The sequence below is a fragment of the Cajanus cajan genome, chromosome 6, assembly GCF_000230855.2.
Source record: "Cajanus cajan strain Asha chromosome 6, NIPB_CcT2T_4, whole genome shotgun sequence".
In the NCBI taxonomy this organism is placed as follows: Eukaryota; Viridiplantae; Streptophyta; class Magnoliopsida; order Fabales; family Fabaceae; genus Cajanus; species Cajanus cajan.
In genome coordinates this window covers 47,665,517-47,690,359 of record NC_138522.1, presented here as the reverse complement: position 1 = coordinate 47,690,359, position 24,843 = coordinate 47,665,517, and the positions used below count along the sequence as shown (strand labels likewise).

Sequence of the window (24,843 nt, the reverse complement as noted above, 5' to 3'; positions counted from 1 at the left end):
ACAATTATCATATTATTACTTTCTAATTTTAGAGATGTCAAAGTGGATTTTAGTTTATGTGTCAACTTAGTTTATTTTGAAAACGGGTCAAGTTGAGAAAAAAAAAATAAAAAAATTTAATTAATCCAAACACTCAATCTGACTCACTTTCAACTTAGTCCATTCAAGCTGAACATATGGTAAGTCGGACTACTCACTTAATTCATTTACATCTCCCATCAACTCAACTCATCAATAGCTCACTTAATCATTTATTATTATTATTTTAATTAAATTCTTTTTAAGAAAAAGATAAAATTGATCTTACACAACATGAAATTGTGATAGATTTATCTAATTAAGTCTCCAATGAAATTTATATTGATAGACAACTATTTCAATGACAACAATTTTTATTTTTATTTGTTTTGATTATTTAATGTTGTATATTTTTTAAATTAAATTTAATGTTATATGCATAATACTTAGTTTGACAACTTTTATTTTAGATTAAAGCTTATTTTAAATTAAAGTATTTTAAATTATATTTTTTTTTAAATAAAAGTAGATAGATTGGTGGGCTGGCCCATTTAGCCCATCAACTCGTAATGAGTTAAACTGAGTTAAAAAACTTTGAACATTAAAATTGCTAATTCAAATTAGGCCAACTCACTTAAAAAATGGGTTGATATGAGTTAGAACAATAAGACTGTACCAACCCATTTTGAGAGTCATATATTATATTAACTTAACATTACTAGGATAATCATTATAAAATTTTAAAAAATACTTTTAATTTAATTATTTATAAAAATTTATACTTTTAATTTAAATATATTTTAAAATATTTTTAGTTCATTATTATCATCCATTCATTTGATTAAATAATTGTAAAATATATAATTAAATATAATAAATATTATTTTATTATAAAATACTAATTTATTTAAATATTATTAAAATATTATATTAGTAATCTTTAATATATATAATTAATATTATATAATAAAAATACCATTTTATTTAAATACTTATAAATAATATATTGACTAAGAGTGGCGAGATTGAAAAAGACATGCAAGAAAATTTAAGGACTTGGCAATGGCTTCTGGCTTTCTGCTATCACTTTTATTTACTTACGCAATCGTCCTCCATCTTCATCATGGCTTCAAACCACTCAAATCTCAACTTATCTTCATATACAAATTAACCGCCATGCATCTCTTAGCCGTTATTAATGTGACACAGACAAATTCATCTCCTACATTTCCTCCTCTTTGTCGCCACCTTCTCTCAACTTTTTCCTATACATATATATTTATTTGATTAGCTTTGATTTGTATGGAGAGAAGAGGGTGAAACTAATATGGGGAGAGTGAAGCTTGAGATCCAAAAGATTGAGAACACAACAAATAGGCAAGGAGGAATGGTCTTATCAAGAAAGCTTACGAACTTCCTGTTCTTTGTGATGTTGATGTCGCTCTCACCATCGATCTTTTCCCCATCTGGAACACCCTCTTTCTTCTCCACCAACAAAAAAGGTTCATTTCTTTACATGTGTCATCTACAAGATAATTCCTTCACTCATTTTATCTATTCTATTTCAAAACCTTTCTTCTTTCTTCAACAATCTACTGATCCACGCTCATTATTTTCCAAATATGTTTTAAAGCATTTACGATATTCTAGAACGATGCGTTAATCCTCCGGAGGGTGAACGCAGAAGGTAAGAGCTTGCTATCAAACTTTTCACATAATTTGTGTTGATGTATTTTTAACCTACGATGCTTGATATACAACTTAGTTCATTTATTCTAATGTTGCCACCTTTGATTTATCTAATACCAAATTATTGAACCTTCTTGTATCTTGAACAGAGTTCCCAGCCACGTTGATTAACACACTCAAATTTCAAGAATTTTCAGCAAGAAACTGTCTTTCTTGCTGTGCAACAAGAGAAAATACCTTGTTGATGGGAGGAAGAGGATCCATGAGCATGATTTGGGACATTACAGTGGAATATTGCTCATTCAAACCTCTCAAAAATCTCACAGCAGTTTCAGTGTTTCTATGCTTGTTGAGATTCATGAGAGCACCACAGGTGCACTTTGCGTTGCATGTGCAGGTGGGTATAGGATCCAAGATTTCAAGCTCATCCCATAAGGTTTTCATACTCGTATAATACTTTGTAATTGATAGATCACCTTGCTTAAGGCTATAGATTTCTTCTTGAATTTCTGAAATTCTGAAAAGATCTGCATGTGATATAGTCTTTCCCTTAATTCTGCCCAAACCTCTGATGCTTTGCTTCTCCATATAATTGATTGGGTAATTTCTGCACTCATAGAACAAACTAACCATCCAAGAACCATAGTATTGCGGCGCTGCCGGAATGGACGAATAGAACTATTGGCACTTGGTTCTTGAATGCTTCCATCTATGAAACCTTCCTTATTCTTTGTCAACAATCTCATCATCATTGATCTAGACCAAGTATGATAGTTGGTATCTGTAAGAGGTGGATGTTGAATATGGTGTGGCAAATTTAGTCCCACATCGAATAAGTTTTTTTTTTTTATGTGGCCAAATTAGTCCCACATTGGATAAGTTTGGGAATGTGTAGTGCCTTAGGTTCTATATATAGAAACCCTTCCCTTCACTTTGAAATCATCCCAACTACAAGTTCATTTGTAACTTCTAAGGCTTGTAGTTTTCTCTTCTCTCTCTATTGTAATATTTCTTAGTGAAATATATTTGGTAGTGTCCGAGGAAGTAGGCATAATTGGCTGAACCTCGTTAAATTCTTGGTGTTCTTTCTTTCTTGTTTTGCTTTTGGTTTAAAATTTGCTAGACGTTTCCGCAACAATTGGTATCAAGAGCCAGGTTATTTTAAGGAAAAAACACTATGCTCTGTGCGCTGTAGGTATTCTATAGTCGGCACATCAGAAAATTTTTCCTTAATCCTGGACCTATTTTTATTATTTGACATTTAGCAAATTTTAAACCTCTGTTCAAATTGAGCTGAGATGGCAAACGAAGAAAATCCACTTAGAATTACATCATCAACTTTGAATGCTTCTTCAAGCATTTTGCAAAGAGCTGTTGGTGGGAATCCAAGGTTGATGGTAGAGATTTTCGATGGCAGCGGTCATTTCGGCATGTGGCAAAGTGAGGTTCTAGATGCTCTTTTTCAGCAAGGTCTAGACATTACAATTGAAGGAAAGAAACCAGAAAGTATGGGAGAGGAAGATTGGAAGACCCTCAATCGATTGGCATGTGGTACAATAAGGTCATGCTTATCAAGAGAGCAGAAGTATGCATTTTGCAAAGAGACCTCTGCTAGTAAGTTGATGACGGAGTTGGAGGAAAAGTTCTTGAAGAAAAGCAGTCAGAATAAACTTCACATGAAGAAAAGGCTGTTTCGGTTCACTTACATTCCTGGTACCACAATGAATGATCACATCACCAGTTTTAATCAGCTTGTTGCTGATTTGTTAAACTTGGACGTGACTTTTGAAGATGAGGATCTGGCCCTAATGTTGTTGGGATCACTTCCTGAAGAGTTTGAGTTTCTTGAAACAACTCTACTCCATGGGAAGGTTGCTGTGTCTCTAAATGAAGTTTGTGGAGCCCTATACAGCTATGAACTGAGGAGAAAAGACAAAAAAGATAGCTCAGAGAAGGCTAATGAAGCTTTGGTTGCAAGAGGACGTCCGGTGATCCAGGCGAAAGGAAAGAAGAAGCGATCGAAGTCGAAGGCTAAAGTTGGGAAAGATGAGTGTGCCTTTTGTCGAGAAAAAGGGCATTGGAAGAAAGATTGTCCTAAACAAAAAAACAAAGGTCAATCTAAGACTGTTGCAGATTCAAATGTAGCTGAGTATGTTGATGACTCAGATTGTTCACTTGCTGTTTCTGGTTCAACCAGCTCTTCTAGTGCTTGGCTTCTTGATTCGGGATGCAGCAATCATATGTGTCCTAATCGAGAATGGTTCTATGATTTCAGAGAACTAGAAGAAGGAGTTGTTTATACAGCAAATGATGTTCCTCTTACCACACATGGGATTGGTTCTATTCGATTGAAGAATCGTGATGGAGCAATCAGAACTTTGAAGGATGTTCGTTTTGTCCCGAGTTTATCAAGAAATCTCATTTCTGTGGGAGCCTTAGAAGAGAAGGGTTTCACGGTGCACGCAGAAGGTGGAGTAATGAAGATAATCTCTGGAGCTCTGGTGGTAATGAAAGGAGTTCGGAAAAATAATAGGTTGTACTATTACCAAGGTACTACTATTATTGGAACTGCAGCAGTGGCATCCAGTGACGAGAAGGAGTTGGAGTCGGCCAAGTTATGGCATATGCGGCTGGGACACGCTGGTGAAAGATCCTTGAATTTACTCATGAAACAAGGATTGTTGAAAAATATTCAGGCTTACAAATTGGACTTTTGTGAGCATTGTGTCAAAGGGAAGAAGACAAGGGTGAAATTTGGAACAGCTATCCATGATACTAAAGGTATTTTGGATTATGTTCATTCTGATGTGTGGGGACCTTCAAAAACAGCATCATTGGCAGGAAACCACTACTATGTCACCTTTGTTGATGATTTTTCCCGGAGAATTTGGGTGTATGCAATGAAGACTAAGGATGAGGTGCTTGGAATTTTCCTTAAATGGAAAAAGAGGATGGAAACCCAAACTGGGCGAAAGATCAAGCATTTTCGAACAGACAATGGTGGGGAGTACACGAGTGATCCATTTAAGAAGGCTTGCGAAGAAAGCGGCATTATCAGACACTTCACAGTCAAGCACACACCACAACAAAATGGAGTGGCAGAACGCATGAATCGAACATTGCTGGAGAAAGTTCGGTGTATGTTGTCCAATGCTGGATTGGGCAAACAGTTTTGGGCTGAAGCTGTTGTATATGCGAGTCATCTTATCAATCGCCTACCATCAAGTGCAATTGGTGGCAAAACACCACTAGAGAAATGGTTCGGAAAACCTGCTACAGATTATGATTCCTTACATGTGTTTGGCTGCACTGCTTATTATCATGTTAAGGAGTCAAAATTGGATCCTCGTGCAAAGAAAGCAATTTTCATGGGGATTGCATCTGGTGTAAAAGGATATCGTCTTTGGTGCCTAGAGACCAAGAAGACAATCATTAGCAGGGATGTCACCTTTGATGAATCTACCATGTTGGGAAAGGTGATAACAGAACAAAAGAAGAATGGTACTCCAAAACAGGTGGAGTTTGAAAGGAAGATTGTTTTTCCAGCAAATGATGAAGAAAAAACTCCTATGGTAGATGAGGAGTCAGATGAAGAAGAGGTTCATATCCAAGAACCTCCACAGCAACTTGAATCAATTGCATTAAGAAAGCCAAAGAGGACAACCATAATGCCTGCTCGTTATGTTGATATGGTGTCCTATGCATCTCCAGTTGCAAGTGATGACATTCCTACTACTTATATTGAAGCAGTCAAAGGTTCAGAAGAAGATAAGTGGAGAAGTGCCATGTCTGAAGAAATGGAGTCCCTTAGAAGGAACCAGACTTGGAAGTTAGCAAATCTTCCAAAGGGAAAGAAAGCAATTGGGTGCAAATGGGTATATGCAAAGAAAGATGGATTTCCTGACAAGTCAGAAGTGCGCTACAAAGCAAGGTTAGTAGCCAAAGGTTATGCTCAGAAGGAAGGAATTGACTACAATGAGGTGTTTTCTCCAGTTGTAAAACACTCTTCCATCCGTGTTCTGTTGGCTTTGGTGGCACAATTGGATATGGAACTGGTTCAAATGGATGTAAAGACGGCATTTTTACATGGAGACTTGGAGGAGGAAATCTATATGACTCAGCCTGAAGGGTTCAAGGTTGTTGGAAAAGAAAATATGTTTTGTAAACTTGAAAAATCGTTGTACGGATTGAAGCAATCACCAAGACAATGGTACAAACGATTTGACAAGTTTATGTTGAGGCAAAAGTACACAAGGAGCGAGTACGATCACTGTGTGTATTTGCGCAAGCTGCATGATGGATCTTTTATATATCTTCTTCTTTATGTTGATGATATGTTGATTGCTTCCAAGAACAAAGAGGAAATTGAGAAGTTAAAAACTCAATTAAATGGTGAATTTGAAATGAAGGATCTTGGTGAAGCAAAGAAGATTCTTGGCATGGAGATAAGTAGAGACAGAAAATTGGGAAGACTTTGTTTAACTCAGAAAGAGTATTTGAAAAGGGTACTAAAACGTTTTGGCATATCTGATGAATCAAAACCTGTTAGTACACCACTTGCTTCTCATTTTAAACTCAGTGCAGATTTATCTCCAAGAGATGCAGCAGAGAAAGCCTACATGTCTAAAGTTCCATATGCTAGCGCTGTTGGAAGCTTAATGTATGCTATGGTGTGTACAAGGCCTGACATTTCATATGCAGTAGGGGTTGTGAGCAGGTACATGCATAATCCAGGAAAAGAGCATTGGCAAGCTGTGAAATGGATTCTACGGTACATTCTGAACACTGTAGATGTTGGTTTGGTATTTCAGCAGGAACAAGATGGTCAAAATGTGGTTGGATATTGTGATTCCAACTATGCTGGAGATCTGGATAATCGTCGATCAACTACTGGCTATGTTTTTACTTTGGCAAAAGCACCGGTATGTTGGAGGTCTACTTTACAGTCAACTGTAGCTTTGTCTACAACAGAGGCAGAGTATATGGCTTTGACAGAGGCTGTGAAGGAAGCAATTTGGCTTCAAGGGTTGCTTGGTGAATTGGGAATTCTACAAAAGCATGTGAAGGTGCATTGTGATAGTCAAAGTGCAATCATGTTGGCAAAGAATCAAACTTACCATGCAAGGACGAAGCATATTGATGTTCGTTACCACTTCATAAGAGAGATTATCGAAGAAGGTGGAGTGGCTATCCAGAAGATAAGGACCACAGAGAATCCAGCTGATATGTTGACAAAGGTAGTAGATTCAATCAAGTTCCAACACTGTTTGGACTTGATTAATATTATCAAAATTTGAAGACTGCATTGGTAGACACTATCAAAGATGAGAGATTTGAAAATATGAAATTTGCCAAGGTGGAGATTTGTTGAATATGGTGTGGCAAATTTAGTCCCACATCGAATAAGTTTTTTTTTTTGATGTGGCCAAATTAGTCCCACATTGGATAAGTTTGGGAATGTGTAGTGCCTTAGGTTCTATATATAGAAACCCTTCCCTTCACTTTGAAATCATCCCAACTACAAGTTCATTTGTAACTTCTAAGGCTTGTAGTTTTCTCTTCTCTCTCTATTGTAATATTTCTTAGTGAAATATATTTGGTAGTGTCCGAGGAAGTAGGCATAATTGGCTGAACCTCGTTAAATTCTTGGTGTTCTTTCTTTCTTGTTTTGCTTTTGGTTTAAAATTTGCTAGACGTTTCCGCAACAGTGGACATACAAGAACCATTGAAGGATTCTCATTGGGATGAATGTAGTATGGACATGTGGGGTCTTTCATGTCCTCCAAAGTAAAGTTGATATCCATGAGGCTGATGAAGATGTCCAGCAGAGAATTGTATTATTTAAAGAGAGCTCTGATACCATAACAAGTTTTAAAGAAAAGGAAAAGATAGAGAGGGAGAACCGAAAGGAAGAGAAATGTATTATGAAAAAGGTTGGATACAAGAGAGAAAAAAAACAACTATTTATACAAAACAGAAAATAAAACTAAACTAATACTTAAAACAGAAAACTAACAGAAACTAAAAATACAGAAAAAAAAACTAACTAACTAATTTGGTGTTATTATCGTCCATGTGGACTTGATGTAACATGCATAATTAAGAGGTAATTTTATTAGTCTTGCATCATAAATATAATTGTTTTGAACTAGACATCGATTTTAGAAGGTTGCTGGAATTTTATTGTGAAAATTACAATTTTTCATTGTCTCTGTAGCTCTTTCAAAAGTTGCTTAGTAAGTTGAAAGATGAAGCTGATCAAATATGTCAAGCTCCAGGTATTTTCCGTAGCTATATATTGTTTGGTTTGTTTGGCATTTGAATCATAATCTACTGTTAATGAGTAGCTACCCTTCTATATTAACTAAATATTGGTGTCTACTAATTAATATTTTTCCCCGCATTAATTTATTGTGTTGTTATGCAGCGATGACTTCGGATCCCAAACTTGAGGTATTTGTTAGCAAACATTGTATATCATCTAAGAGATCTATTTCTAGCTTTAATTAATTAATGTTATAAGTGTTCCACTGGTCGTTCTATGCGAGCTCCAGGAGGTTCGAAGAGATATTTTTATTTGCAATTCTCAATTGAAAGAGATGGAGAAGCGACTACGGTTCCTTTGACTTTGTATTACTTGCAACTAATCATCAATTAAATCAAAACTAAATTATGTTATGTTGATGAAGAATATAGCATGTTCACTGATGTTTCACATTATTTTTAAGATATTTGAAGGTGATCCTTATTCTGAGATCAAAACGCTTAGCGAGGCGAAACATCGTGAATATGTCCTTCGGGAAACTCTAAAGCAAGTGCAACTCCGAACAGTAAGTCTATATGCTTAAGTACAGTCAAGGTAGTCGCATACAACAAACTTACTACTGTTATTATTTTTGTGTGCAACATACAAATTAAATGAGTTAATCAATGGTGTGAAATGTATTAAAATTGAAAGACAACTTACAATTTTTCTTGAACAGTGTGATTTGGAGGAGTGTACAATTCTGAAGCCCCTCATTCACCATAGGTATATACAACGATATGATTAAGAAGTTTGTTCAATCACCATCACACTTGAGTTTCTCCCCCATTTTTGTGTGTATAAATGGTGGATGAATTTTTAAGAGATCTAAAATAACTTTGATGTTATCATAGAACGTGAATTTAAATTGGATCTAATTTAACATTATAAAATTGATTTATAAATTAAGAATTATTTTTTATTTATATACTGTTTATTTGTAGTTAATGGGGAATTTAAGTTTTTCTTTATAATTGTCCAGGTAATTAAAGATATTTTGGGAATTGTTCTCACCTGAGATTGGACCGGTGACGATCTCTTTGATGAGATTGGTGAGCCTCCACTGGTTCGCAGGTTGGCCCCTTCAAGATGGGGGTGATACCTGCAAAAGAGACTCTGATGCTTAAGTTAGTACTTGATAGTGTAAATGTCTCGTATATATAGCAGACGTACCTTGATGATTTTAGGGTTTTTATTGTCTACCGGCACATTGACAATTTTATGGTTTTATCTTGTGATTGCGGCACGGTGACGAGATTATATTTTTATCTTTTTAATGACGTGACCTCTTTGGGCCGATATGATATTTCGATGTCTATATTTCGTGGCCGAGCTTAGTAGCTCGACAATAATGAATTCACTACTTGGTCAAGTTGGTAAACCTTTGACCGAGTTTGACAACTTGATAAGGGTCAAGTTCATAACTCGGCTAGGCCATTACAAGAATGTTTATGATCATGCTCCCTTTAGGTACTTTCTATTGGCATCTATCCATATTTGTCGTCAGTCCCTACTAAATTTGCGTCATATTGTTTACCTCTCCTTTCTGCACATCTCAGGGATCAAGAATCACATAGCACGGTTGTATGTTAACACCAACTTGGACCCTTCTGCATCAGGATGGTCAAATGAGTCCAAGGGATAGGGTGGAGATTGGCATCAACAATACATCGAGTCCTCACTCCTCAGTTTGGACAAGCTATTCACGACAATTCATCCTCTTGGGAGCACCTTCATCCTTTTGGTACTTACTGGTGTTAGATTATGTAGCTTTGATGGCCCTCTATAGGCTTTTTTGTGTATTTTTGTTTTTTATTTTATTTTAAGGGTAATTTAGTTATCTTGCTTTATCTATATTTACTCACTACTTACTTGCAATTGTTTTGGTTTATGTAATACACATCCTCCCTATTCTCGATTTTCTCTTTTCTTAATACTCCTAATAACTGGAAGGTTAAATTACTATCAATTGGACCCGTCTAATTTATTAAAAATTTGGAAGTAAGTCTCTAAATTAAAATAGTTTCTTATTGGTCCTTGACTATGTTAATGTTAAGTTTCCAGAGGATGAACGCCAAGTTAAGAGCTCCTTATCAAACTTCTAAGACAAAGCAAACCAACATATACATCCAAGATCAACATAACTACATTTAGGTCAGTTTAGTCACGATGAACAACCTGTGTAGGATTACAACTTTCTATCTCTTAAATCTCACTATGAAAGCGAATTTTTTTATCGGATTTAATATTTTGTGTCTGCGTATTCTACGTCCATTATATCGTTTAGCTATTCAGATTCCAAACTTGAGGTATTTGTTAACAAACATTTAATAGACCTATTTCCAACTTTCAATTTTTGTTGTGTTGACAGATTGTTCTATGCGAGCTTAAGGAGGTTCGAAGATAAACTTTTATGTTGCAGTCTCAATCGGAGGAGATGGAGAAGCTACTAACCGCTAACGTTCCTTTGACTTAATTATTGCTTACAATTTATCATCAATTAAATCAAAAACCAAAGCCAAATTATGGTATGTTGGTGGGGGAATATAGCATGTTCACCATTGTTTCACACTGTTTTCAGGATATTTTAAATATTATCCTTTTGAAACCACATCGCTTAGCAAGGCTGAATGTTGTGAATGTGTCCTTTCAGGATATTTGCTTAATTATCGTCACCAGTAACCACAAAAATAAATTTATTACTGCTGTTATTTTTATGTACGTTATAAACGTTATAATCAATGATATGTATTTCACTCATTTTCAAGTCATATATTTCACATTCAGTTTTAAATGGCTAAACATATACATACACAATACACAACTAAGGAAGCCATATACCCAATTCTGGAAGTGTTTACCAACTTGCTTATTATGGATACGATTAAAGGACATGACAAATAACGAAAAATTGATACCTTAATAACAAAAATGCATGTTGTTTTTAGTTGACAAAACATACACAAATCAAGCTATACATGATCCTAAAGCCAGCGAGCAACTAGCTTTCACACCAACTGTTTAGGGGCTGACCCAGAAAAATTTACATTGTCATTCTGAAGAGATACATTAACGTCATTGATTGAAGGTCAGTTGAGTTGTACAATGCACAGGCTGCAAATTAGTTAATAATATCAACTTTACACTAGCTAAACAAAATCTAGAGTGTCCTGACCGCAACTTTTTAGACAATCAAGTTGATCGCAATTTACCATATAACATCTATAACTGAAACTCTGCATTGAAATGACTTCATAATGAAGTCATTTAACAAATACTTGTGAGCATGTTCTATCCAAGTACGTCATTCTTCAAATAGATAATTAGGTAAAAGTGGTGGCGCTGGCACGTTTGCTACATACTTAAACTGATATAGCATAAAGAACTCAAGTCATTCAACTAGTCATAATTGAAGACAGAGCAATACAAGTAAAATAAATCACCTTGTGCTGCCTGTATTTCTGCCGAATAGCTTGGAAAGACCCTCCCCTCCTTGCCATGTACAAGTCATGTAAGATGAGGACACACTCCTTTAACTCAATTGATTTATACCGAGAGCATTCATACAGGGCCGGAGTCTGTTAAAACCAAAGGGTATTAAATCACAATTTAAATTGTAAACTGCCAAGCTTACCTTTTTACATCATGACTCATAATACATTATTAAATAATAAGATTTAGAAATAACGAAAAAACTTCAACTATATCATAGATGATATACAGTGTTTGATGTAATAATTTAAAATTAAAAATAAATAAAACTTGACCATAAATTTCATAAAAAAATTATTAGTTATATCTATTTGGAAAACTTCTGTTTAAAATAATGAAAACTAAACATTGAAAAAACCAAATAAAATGCACACATTAAATGAGTAAAAAATAAAATAGTGAAATAATCAAATAAAAATAAGTTCAAAATACTCCTTTAATTCCTTTTCGTTTATAATTTGAGTTTATGGCATTTTAATTTGTTCCATAAGAACTAGCAAAAGAAAAATAAAAATAAATATCACTATTAAATTATGTAATTTATAACAATGATACAAAATTGAACCCATTCGTTCATGTAAAATATTAAAATTTTGAAGATTCGTCTAACAGTATGAATCAACAAATTACTTACCTTTATGGAGAAGTGCTACAATTTTGAATTATGAGCTTCTAAATATAACTATGTATATTGCAACTATATCAATGCCTTGGACTACAAGTCTTAGTTTGACAATTCTATTATACAAAGGGTGAGTTGTTACCCAAGGTTGCAGATCGGGCCAAATGATAAATCTAGCAAGAAATACAACCGAGGCAGCCACCAAAGAAGGTAAGAACTTCAGACAATAATACTCCAACAAACTTAGCTCGGCAAGATAATAACTCATAAACTCAAATTGCAAACTCGAAGCCTGAAAGTAGAAAATGACAAACAACAATTAGTAAACTTAACAAAAGTGTATGACAAAATCGAAGAATGTAGAAACCAATCAAACCCACCTTTTTATTCTCACAAGCAATTCCAGTAAACCTCCTGCATACACACAATTAGTCCATTGTCATTTCAATTTTAGTTGGGGTTTCATATTAACAATAATAAATAAATAAAACGAATCAATAATACCTTAGAAAGGTCTTAACAGTGGGGTTACCCATTTCAAAATCCAAGGCCTTGAGTATCTCCCCTTCCATACTTATCACCTTACATTGTAAACAACAACAAAAACCAAAAGAGTCCCTTCAACAAAATGGAGTTATCTAATTCAACACAACAACATAATTCCAAGGCTACAAGAACAGTACCTCTGCCTTGTCATACGTGTTGTCAGTGATAAAGCAGAATTCTTCCACATGCGGCGGGCTGATCTCCTCATACTTCCTGTATGTTAAAAAGAAACATAATTGTGATGCTTATCACATTAATGCCCTGTTTGATTCCGTGAAAGTGAAGGAACTGTATTTTTTTTAGGTATTTGGTTGACTGAAAGTAGTGTGCAGAATTTGTATGGGTCTCAGTGGTGAAAAGTTCCAATCAAAACTGAAAGGATTTTGCACAGAACTAAACATTTCTATTCTAAAAACAAGTAAATAATATAACTCAACATAGATTTCTTTCATCCAATACAAAAATCAATTAAAATTACTTGAAATAAATACAAACTTAGGTAAAATTTTCAATTCATGAGATTAAACCATAAACGAACTTATAACCAATTCCTCCCCATGAGGTTATACATCTACACATAAATCAATGTTAATTTTACAACTCATACACAACAACAACAAAAAAAAACAAAAAACAAAAAACTACTTTAAATTACTTCTAATTTGTCCAATGTTTAGAAGTAAAATCAATTTCCCTAAATAATAGTTAAACACCGATATCAAACAACATCTCATTGTTAAAAAAGAGAGCCAAAATCAATTTAGTACTTCCTATGGTAAAACCCAACACACAATGTTCACAAAATCAAAAGCAGTTTGTAAAGCCTTACGATGCAATAAGCATAGACGAAACACCCAGCAGCTGAAGCCTCGGTTTGCTCACAGCATTAAAAGACAAAACCCTATCGATATAGGAAACAGAGAGATGAAGAGTATCAGAGAGAAGCTTATACTCCTCTGCAACCTCTACTAACCAATCTACTAATATTCCTCTCATACTTATTGTAACCTCATTCTGAACCTTCTCAATGTAATCAACCCTAGGTCTTCGCTTCTTCTCCGTCTAAAGAACAATCAAACACCATAATAATTAGAACAACTTGAAAAACACAAAAGAAAAAAATAAGTTATAAAAAGTAACAAACAAGTTACCTCGAGAGTACGAAGATAATTGTAAATATCAGAAACAAAAGCACCATTGATGTTTGATTCTGCATCATTGTTGTCAACTGTTTTGCTTGCCGAGGAAATTTTCTTCTTGGTGACACGTGATCTTGTCACACATTTGGGTTGAGGATCGATGAGATTGGGGAAATTAGAAAGATCGGCCAATACAATCCGCTGTTTCTTAAGGGATTGATTAAGGGATTGGTTGGCTCTTCTCTTTGCGGCGGCGCGTGTCTCCATCTCCGCGACCGCGAGTGATGAGTCGGACAAGGCACGTAGAAACCAGATTTATAAAAGTGGAAAACGCCATCTCCGGTGTTTTAATTTCAATTATGAAAACCGTTTTGAATGGCGCAGCGGGCTTTGTTAAAACTTTTGGCCATTTTACCTTTTCATTCAAAATCATTTTGAGTGGAAATTTGTTGATTTTGTATGGCGGGGTTGGCGCGATCCTATTGCACCCAATGAACTTTTTTTGCGATCCTGCTCTAAAAATATTAAATTTAGTTGTTAATAATAAATTCAACAATATATGTTTGATTTATTATTTAAAAAATATTTAATAGATTTTCATGCATTTTAATACACAAAATAAAAAAATAATTCTTTTGTTCCATTTTATGAAAGTAAATTACATTGAAAATAACTTTTCACAAACGCAGCCTAACCTGCACCCAATTACAAAGAAAAAAACTCATAAAACTAATTATAGTGATTACACACGGTTTCGTCAACATTTCCCTTTTTTTATTTGATCAATGGTTGAGCAACAGTTTGAAAAGTTTATCCTTCTTCTACACTGATTAGTCTCCATTTATTATCATTACTTTTGTTTTAGAAGTCACATCATTGGCTGTCAAATTTTGCACATGATAGGCTCTCTTTATCAAAATTTGGGTGTGGTTCTAATAAAACAGGTAAGCTACGTAATTAGATTAATAATTCTTAAATTATTTTATTTTTGATTAATTGTTTATACTAGTAAAATTAATTAAGCTGTTATTTAGGTTTTAAGAAATAAGATTTTTGTTTTTAGAATTAGCAACGCATTAATTTAAGAATTAGATTTAATTGTACATAATAAACATATTTAATATAAATATGTAATTTTTATTTTATTTACAACATTTTGTTATATTATGTGGAGATATATATTGATGACAATTTTTTGTCAATAAATGATAAAATATGAGTATAAAAATGTGAGTGTTTGATATTATACATTTGACAATGAGGATTTTGATGAGTTAGAGAGAGTGAAAATCAAAGACCATTTGTTATATATTGTCAAGGCAATGAAAAATGTTGGTAGAAAAAGTGTGAAACAAATCAAGTGATTCATCCTAAACTTAAACAAGTCTCTAATATTACTTATAATTTTATTTTACGAATGAAAACGTAGGACCTTCTCTTTAATCTAATTCAATTTTTGATTTATTATAATTATTTATGAATTAAATTTAATATTTTAAAATAAATTATTAATAAATAAAAATTTATTATATTACAATATAAATTATTTATCATAAGTGTTAAACATAATTTATATATTTAAATCTTAAATATAATTTATATATTAAATATAATATTTATTTATATTTATAATTTATTATAAATTTTAGTTATATATAATAAATATTATATATTAAACATAATATTTATATCACTAAAACTTATAATCAATAAATATTTTTATTAAAAAAAAGTTGTCACCAAAATGTATGTTTTCAAAATCTATTACAACCAATAATCCAACAATATATGGGAAATACATTCATTTTGTATTCAGTATATTTCTGTGATAAATGTTTATGCATGTGTCGTAGATTCATAATTAATTAATGCATTGTCTCTTCACCTTCTCCTAAATAATTAAGGTGTGATAAAAATGCATTATTTTTGTGTATCATTTTGGTTTAATTTACTTTACAAGTGTCATTATTGATGAATAATTTAATATTAATAAAATCAAGAATAATAATGATAAGAATTTTTTAGTTATAATATTTGTTTCTAAATATATTGATAATCAATATTGTCCATGTATATTGGTGAATGAAGAATTTTAATATTTGACGAGGATGGTATAAAAAATGAAATTGTAGTTGGTTAAGTTTGTGATAAATCTCTCAAAAAAATCATAAATTGTGAAAAAAATAATTCTAAATATGAGTCATATTATACTATAATGTAAAAATAATTTTAATCTAAATTTTTATGTCACACACCTTATCAAATATTATAATATTCTCAATGTAAGGTCAAGTTTCGTCATTAACATCAACAATATATTTGTAATAATATATATAACAAAAACATGGAAACAAAATGAATGGGATGTTACGATATATATAACAAAAACATGAAAACGAAATGAGTGAGAAACATCTCACTCTAACTCATGGTATGAAATACAAAATTGATCATCAAACACACTCAATACATTATTTATAGTAATAATATCAATATTGACATATAATTAACATTATCAAACACAAAAACTCATTCACAATACATTATATTATTAATCTCAATATACAATACAATCAAATGCAAATATCATGCATGTGGTATCAAACACAATATATGTGTAATATATAATAATTTGTCAATTTGTAATAATATATGTGAAATGAATGTTACAATAGATTTAATGACATGTCATATCTCAATATACATACTCAACAATTTGTCAATATTTCAACAACTTGGCAACATTATTCCATTTGCAACATTCATTCATCATAACATCACAATTTCATATTCAATTATCATACTTGATCATATTCATAAATTAACACAATAATCATTTCGTGGACAAGATAACCAACTCACACAACACAATATATCACACAAAAGTCACATGTTTACAATTCAAACACACATTTACACACTTTAACTCGATATACCTCAAGTTATTAATAATCAACTCATATTATAACTTATTCATAATTATTCTCTCTTGTAATTTCTTTCATAAGTATTGTCTAGGTACCTCAAATCATCTATAAGATCAAACACTTAAAAGGTAAAATTATTCATTATCATCATTCACAAACTATATTTTCACAACTTAATCTTTTAAGACATCATGTTGTCCAAACACTTTATTTAGAGTTATACATATGTTATCAAGTTGATCTTAATTATCTTATAAATATAAGACAGTTGTATACACTTTTTTTATTGTCCTAAAATACAAAATTGTAATGTTTTAACTTAATTATGATAGTCTGACATTTACTCGCCAATTTGATCACAACTTGAGTTTTAAATATATTTTTTAAGTGATTCCAACGACATTTGAAATAACTTATAAGGCTACAACTTTTATGAAGATTACAAAACCTAGTTCTTCCATTCAAGTCTACTAAAAAACTTATTTGCATGTTACATTTCACACACAAAATACGAGGTTCATATTTTAATTCACATAACTCGATCATTCTTTAACATTTTTATATGATTTTTAAGTTTAAACTATATTCCCAAGTGTCTAATCTCTAACCCAACAACTAAAACTCAATTTATTAATCATACATAGAGAAATCACATTAAATATCAAGGTATATTAATACCAATTTTTTTAGAACTAGACATAACTCACACTCAAACATTATTATCTCAATCCAATTGGTAAAAAATAGACTAAAGCCTAATTACTCTGTTATATCATCAATTACTTAAATCCAACCTTAATTTCACATATTCATACAACTAATATCAATGTTCACTTTACTCTATAATAAGGGTTTCCTACAAAAATCACAAACACTCATAAATTGTCAAACAATTCAAATTATATGAAATTTCACATATATATATATATATATAAATCTAATATCATACACAAAATTGTACTTATAAATTATCCTCATATAATTACCTAAATGCATCCCTCGGGTACCCAAATGTATCTCTCAGGGTTCACAAGAATCTACAAGCAACTCAAATCACAATTACAAGCAACTTAAATCACATCAATAAACATCAATACACAAAATTAGCCCGAGATAATCATAATTATAACAATTACAAGTGTAAAAAAAATATATAGAAGACTAAAATTGAATAATAAAAAACATTTGGGAAAAATCATTCATACAATGCATACATCAAACAGACATCAATACATAAAATTAGACAAGAATAATCATAATTACACCAATCATAAGAGTAAAAGAATCATAAGGAAAATTAAAATTCAAGAACACAATACATTTGAAAAAACCCTCTTTATATAACGCATACATTAAACAAAGGTTGGGGATTAATCTCACTAACTAACAATTATCCCACATCCTAAAGCTAAATTATTGACTCAAGTCACTCTCCCTTTATCTCGATCACTAAAATGCAAAGAACGTGAGTCTCTAAAATGATCTTCTCGCTCCATCCCTCTTATTCTTTTGAGTGTTTAGGGTTTAAGAAAAAAACTCTGGTTATATATATATTTCCTTCCATTATTAATAATATAAAACAATACATTATATCACGATTCTCGAATAATAACCAAAAAAATATAAGAATATAATTTTGATATCAAATTTTTTTATAATTAATTTTTTAAATTTTATAATAAAATATATACAATTAATTTAATTACGAAAAAGTTAAGTGTTACAAAATTTTCTAATTGATATTGTTATTTGAAGTAATGAATTTTAAACATTTTCTTAAATGAAATCATTATTATGAATTGTAAGTGCTAGTATAATTCATTAAAATATGAAAAGATGAATAGTGATGCAACTATATTCAGGGTCGTCAACTTGAGGCACTTCATCAACTCCTATAGGTCATATCTATGGACACTAGGTGAGATTTTGTTTTCTACTAGGAGTGTTTAAATTGCTAAACTAAACTAAACTAGAAGAAAATTAAACTAAACTATAATAAATAGTTCACTAAACTAAATTGAACTAAAATAAATATTGACTAAACTAAACTAAACTATTATATAGATTAGTGCACTATAGTTCTAAGAGTTTGAACTAAACTATAATATCAATTAAATTAAATTATTTTTAATTATAAATTAAACTATTATTAATTATAAACTAAATTGAACTACATTAAAAAAAAATTAAAATCAACATTTTTAAATTAAACTACCAAATTATTGATATTAATTATAAATTAAATTTAAAATAATTACGCGTTTGTTTTAATTTATATATTCAGAGATTGAATCTTCGTCTTAAATATGAAATAGTATAAATTATATTCAGCGAAAAATATTTATCTCGAATATTCTGTAATGATTGTCCATTTAAAATAATTATGTAAACTAAATAAATATTTAACTGAAAATGAATTACTGCAAAAGAAGAAGAAAAAAAAGAAATTCCGTTATTGATTGGATCTCAAAAAACTACAAGAAGCGAGAACAAGGAGTAAATGAGAAAGCAAACGTAGGCAACAAAGCGGCGGTGTTCGTCTCAGCGCGCGACCTATCCGGGGAGCTTGGTGCAGACCCTGGTGACTCTTCGGTTCTCCGTAAATGTGCTTCTTGTATTTAGTTTCTTGTATTTAGTTTTAGTAAACTGAACTATTAATTTTAATAGTTTAGCTTTATAAACTACACTAAAAATAATAGTTTGTTTAAACTATTAAAAAATAATTTAGTTTATTTTAGTTTAGTTTAGTTTAGTTATTTAAAAAATTTAATTTTAAATAATTTTGTGAACAGCCCTATTTTCTACCATCCTTGAGACATAACATTTACCAAAAACACTAAATTACTCTTAAATTTCAATATTTGTTTTGTCAATGGATGTTTTTTTTAGTTAGGACATCTGGTAATATTTGTAGGTGGCAGGAAACATTTAAATCTAGTTGCTATTGACAAATTGGAGGAAATAATTGATCCAACTGTTGGAGTTAAGATAGAAGAAAACAAATGAACAAAATGTTAGCTTCAGGATCTTGAATTTCATAGATATTAGATAGGATGAGGTACACGCGGAGAGTAGAGAACCAGGATTGAAGTTCACAACTAACAATTTCAACAACCTTGACTTAACACTCAATCAACCAAGCATGTAGAGTTCTTCTATTGCCTTGTGAATATAAAAACTATTAATTGAAGTTGTGACCATTTTGAACATAAATATTTATTCTCTTATTTTCAATGTTAAATTTTAATATTTATGTATATCTCTCTCACCTTTTTGTTATTCATACTAAAAATAATAATAATAAATTACTCTATTTGATATTGCAAGTACTTCATTCTTTTAAGTATTTGCTGATCGAATACTTATGGCTACACAGTGTAAGAAAGAGAAAAATGAAAATAAAAAAAAATTCCCGGCAAGTGTAATTATTAATTCAAATTTTTTGTAGGATTTTTCTATTTCTAATTTTATTTTTATTTTTTATTTTATATATACTTTTTATTTCTATTAAAACTTCATTTTCGTTTGCATGTTCTTTTGTTATGCAATTGAATTTTTTACGTGCTATTTTTTAGTTACTTTCATATTTCCTCCTATCTAAAATTTTCGTTCATTTTGTAAATTAATTTTCTGACTCATTTTATTCATATAATCATTCACACAATTTTTATATAATAATATGCATGCACATGAAATACAAGTGATGAAATTAGTTATACGCGTATTTATTAAACTGTTATTCACTTATTTTCAAATAGAAATTGTTATTCACTTATTTGCAAATAGAAATTTATAAATATTATTTAATTAATATTTTAATTTGTACAATGCACATATATGTTTATTATATATAATTAAAATTTATAATAAATTATATATATATATTATATTTGAATATATAAAATATATTTAAAATTATTATATTATAAATATTTTAATTTTATAAATTATATTTTAAATTATTATACATAAATATTTTAAATACATAAATTATATTTTATAACAAATTTTTTTATTAATATTTTTTAAATCATTAATATTTAATACATAAATAATTATAATAAATCTATACTAATATATAAAGGGGATATCTCTTTCGATAATCACCTTAGTTTCCACTTTTTTTTACCATTATACCTTTTTATTTTAAAAAATTAGAAAAAATATTTTTTAATTAAATTTAAGAACTTAAAACTAATAAATTTATACTAATACTAATATATAACATGAATACTACTTTCAATAACTACTTTTTATTTTTATTTTTACATGAACCATTTTATCTTTTATTTATTTTTTAATAACTACTTTTTTCATGAATATTTTTTTATTTTTATTTATTTTTTCTTTTAATATAATGCAGGCACGAAGTATTTTTTTTTCTGCTAGTAAAAAATAAAAGATTTAAAAGTTTTTGATAAATCTTTTTGTTGAGATATATGGAAAAAAAGTGATTTTGATCGGTGAGAATGGCGGAATAGAAGCGCGCCTTCCCGCGTGTTTTAATCCTAAACATGTGCATTTGGAATCAAAGCCAAATCCCGAAAATTTTAAAGATACACCAAACATTTTAATTTTAATTTTCAAAATCCCTCTCTTTTTTTCTATCTTTTACCTTATATAAAAACATGACAACATCCTCTATAGCTCACCACTCTCAATCTCTTTGTTGTTTCTGTTTCACATACAAAGAAGCAGATGGAGACTCGCGCTGCTGCCGCAAAGAGAAAGGCAAACACGGTCATTGTGGAAAAACAACATCCCAAAAGGCATAGGGTTGTGTTAGCTGATCTCTCTAATTTACCAAACTCTTTTGTCCCTACCAATGTGCATTCGCCAAGCAGAGAGAAACCCCAATGTTTGAAGAATCCAACCCCTACAAAGAATGTTCTTTCTCTCACCCAGATTGATGAGCCTTATGTTAACGATATTCATGAGTATCTTCGTGCAATGGAGGTAACTTTTTTTTCCTCAATTTTTAATTTTGTCCAAGCCAGCAATATTCTCTTTTAATTTGAGGGGTTTGGGTGTCGTAATTTTAATTTTTTCTTCTTTCTCAGATGCAGAGAAAGAGGAGACCAACAACTGATTACATTGATAAGGTTCAGAAAGGAGTTACAACAACCATGAGAGCAGTGTTAGTGGATTGGTTAGTTGAGGTTGCAGAGGAGTACAAACTTCTCTCAGATACTCTTCATCTCTCTGTTTCATATATTGATAGGTTTTTATCTGTTAATCCTGTGACTAGATCCACACTTCAGTTGCTGGGTGTTTCGTCAATGCTTATTGCTTCGTAAGACCTTTTTACCTATTTTTTTATAATGTTTTTAATTTTTTTTTTAATATACTTGAACATGACAGTTTCAATTTTTTTTAATATGTAGTAAATATGAGGAGATTGATCCACCATCTGTGGATAAATTCTGTACTATTACTGATAACACTTATGATAAGGCAGAGGTAACTAACTATGTTATTATTCTTTTTTTCTTTCCTTTTACCAAATTATTTCATTGTTATGTGTCGTTTATTTTTTTCTCTCGCTTTGTTTTCCATGTTTATGATTATAGGTTGTGAAGATGGAGGCTGAAATACTCAAATCCTTAAATTTTGAAATGGGAAATCCTACTGTAAACACTTTTTTAAGGTAAGGATTGTATTTTGTGAATGGGAATATTTGGCCTGCCTTGAAATTAAATTAACCGAGTGTTGTCATTTTTTTCAGGAGTTTTACTGATGTTACTTCTGAAAATCAAAATGTAAGTTAATTTGCTCTTGTTTTTCCTTCTCAATTGTCTATTTAAAGATTTTATTATATTGTTTACTAATTGTATTTTTTATTTTATTTTCAATTTTTGAATTTGCAGTTTAAATTTTTGAGCTGTTATCTTGCTGAGTTAAGTTTGTTGGATTATGATTGTTTAAGATTCTTGCCTTCTGCTGTGGCTGCATCTGTCATATTTCTGGCTAGATTTATTATCTCGCCAAAAGTGCATCCTTGGGTAAGTTGTGGATAGTATATATATATATATAAAAGAATAGTGTATTATTTGTATTTTGAGACACTCAAAGGTGAAAATTACTGCAGACTGTTTCTTTGCGTGAATGCTTGGGTTACAAATCACTTGAGTTGAAAGAGTGTGTCCTTATCTTGCATGACTTATATTTGTCAAGAAAGGCTCCATCTTTCAAAGCTGTTCGGGACAAATACAAACAGCATCAGGTGATTATATTTGTATTCCTTCTATAATATTATACTTTGATTTTTATTGTGGCAAATTTAGTGATAATAATCTTTCTATTGTAACAGTTTAAATATGTGGCAGACTTACCTTCCCCTCCATTCATTCCTATTTGTTACTTTGAAGATCATTGATGCAGTGAGAATTCCTTGAGAAATAAAAGTCAGTTGATACAAAATGTTTGATTGCCTTTCATCAGTTCATGTTCAACTGTTATTAAGGCCTTGGAGGAGATATAAGACAAAATCATGATCTGGACACTTCTAAACAAATTTGGAAATTGCTGTGCAGGATGAGGCAAAAGTTGCATAGTTCTTCCCAGACAACTTTCATCTCAGTGAGCTAGCTTTAATGGTCATATCAGCTTGTTTTTATCATGAAAAGGTCATCCTGAATTTTGTCAAACATGATTGACATCATTGACTGAAATGATGTTTATTGCAATTTTGGGGGAGACCGAGTGATTCAACCAAGAAACAAGGGTATTACAATATTTTCAGGCTGCAAAAAAGGGATCTTGATCTTGGGGTTTAGAGATGGTGTCATCAGCAAGTATGATGATTCAGTTCTTTACCGTGGTTATGGATTGAGTCCAACTGTGATAATTTGTCCCATAGAGAAACAAGGAGCAATGAAGGATTTTCATTGGAGTGGGTCTAATAGGAACTAGAAGGATCTTGAGATGCAGAGAAAAGAACAGCCTTAGCTCAAAATTAGAACAAAAAGAAGATTATCATTGTACAAAGAATGTCTTGGTTGACATAGGAGAAAATAGTAAATAGCACAATTTTGAGTTCTATGAAAAGGAAACAAAGAATATAAGAGGAAGTTATGCATTTTATGCAAATAACATTTTTTGAAACTTTGATCTTTAATTGACTCGGAAAATGTTGTGCACTAAGAAGTTATAAAAAAGATTTCATGGTAAATTATATTTGACGTCATATTAGTTAAGTAGCTGACTTTATCTGATGTAATAAAACTGTTATTATTCTACTAATACTGTTACATATTAATAATGAGAGACAGAATTCAAAACTTTTGAATGAATAAGCCTTGTACATTAAAAAAAAGGTCTTATATGCAATGTATATTCAACAGGAGTTGATCAACAACTAGACAATGAGATAACTAAAATAATAGTCAACTAACTATACCAAGCTCTAGTTTGTTACATTTTGTTAATGATTTGAATTTTTGTTTTAACTGATACATTTTGTAAGTGTTTTGGAATTAGCAGTTTCTTTTTTGTATTTTATCATTTTACTTGGTATTTTTTTATAAGTATGTGATTTAGTTAAATTTTAAGTTAATTTTTTATTTAGTGATTTGGGTAAAAGTGACATAATTTAAGTTTAATCTTCTTTATATTTATGTAATTTTTTAAATATTTAAAAAAATTATTTATAGACTTTTTTTAGGTGTTTACGAATTATTTATAGATTATTTTTCATTAATATAGAATTTGCGTGGTTGTAAGAGTTTGGATAGTGTATTATAATTTTGTTGTTTCTATTATATAATATAAAATTATAATATTTTTCATTTTTTTCTTCTAATTTTGTATATATCTATATATATATATACTAATACTTATTAACTATGCATTAATGTGGAGGATTAAAACTTATTATTTGATCCTTGATATAGTATGAACAATAGTTGACTTGATTTTAGTGGGTGTATTGTTTGAATTGGCCTAGTTTAAAGGATTGATGAATTAGTTATTTGTCTTAGAAAAATGGATTATGAGTGTAACAATCATATGAAACTTATTTGTAAAATGATGATCATTCTCCACTTATTATTTAGAAGATGTGAAATTTTTAACACAGTCCCTTATATTGAAGATTGACACCTTGAA

The 24,843-nt window shown here is 30.8% G+C and overlaps 2 protein-coding genes and 1 long non-coding RNA gene across 5 annotated transcripts; 2 read left to right on the top strand and 1 right to left on the bottom strand.

The window, feature by feature from the left end:
- Positions 1 to 1,126: 1,126 nt before the first annotated feature.
- On the top strand, positions 1,127 to 8,321 carry LOC109798077 (uncharacterized). 3 transcript variants are annotated; one of them, XR_014434762.1, is made up of 5 exons: positions 1,127 to 1,520; positions 1,652 to 1,705; positions 1,857 to 2,104; positions 7,925 to 7,985; positions 8,135 to 8,321. It is a non-coding gene; the product is annotated as an uncharacterized LOC109798077 (long non-coding RNA). The 3 variants fall into 3 exon arrangements; XR_014434761.1 differs by having other exon boundaries at positions 7,925 to 8,321; XR_014434760.1 differs by lacking the exons at positions 7,925 to 7,985; positions 8,135 to 8,321 and having other exon boundaries at positions 1,857 to 2,340.
- Positions 8,322 to 10,912: 2,591 nt separating this feature from the next.
- On the bottom strand, positions 10,913 to 14,244 carry LOC109798076 (putative cyclin-A3-1). The gene is made up of 8 exons (XM_020358283.3): positions 13,823 to 14,244; positions 13,501 to 13,733; positions 12,809 to 12,884; positions 12,630 to 12,706; positions 12,506 to 12,539; positions 12,268 to 12,417; positions 11,455 to 11,589; positions 10,913 to 11,378 (listed from the first exon to the last, which is right to left on the bottom strand). Exons 1-8 carry the CDS (start codon positions 14,075 to 14,077, stop codon positions 11,316 to 11,318), a joined length of 1,023 nt encoding a protein of 340 aa, XP_020213872.1. The 5' UTR covers positions 14,078 to 14,244; the 3' UTR covers positions 10,913 to 11,315.
- A 7,123-nt stretch (positions 14,245 to 21,367) lies between these two features.
- LOC109797259 (putative cyclin-A3-1) lies at positions 21,368 to 23,847 on the top strand. Its single transcript, XM_029270939.2, has 8 exons — positions 21,368 to 21,693; positions 21,798 to 22,030; positions 22,122 to 22,197; positions 22,308 to 22,384; positions 22,463 to 22,496; positions 22,605 to 22,739; positions 22,826 to 22,960; positions 23,048 to 23,847. The coding sequence occupies exons 1-8, from the start codon at positions 21,436 to 21,438 to the stop codon at positions 23,111 to 23,113; spliced, it is 1,014 nt and encodes a 337-aa protein (XP_029126772.1). The 5' UTR covers positions 21,368 to 21,435; the 3' UTR covers positions 23,114 to 23,847.
- The last annotated feature ends 996 nt before the right edge of the window (positions 23,848 to 24,843 follow it).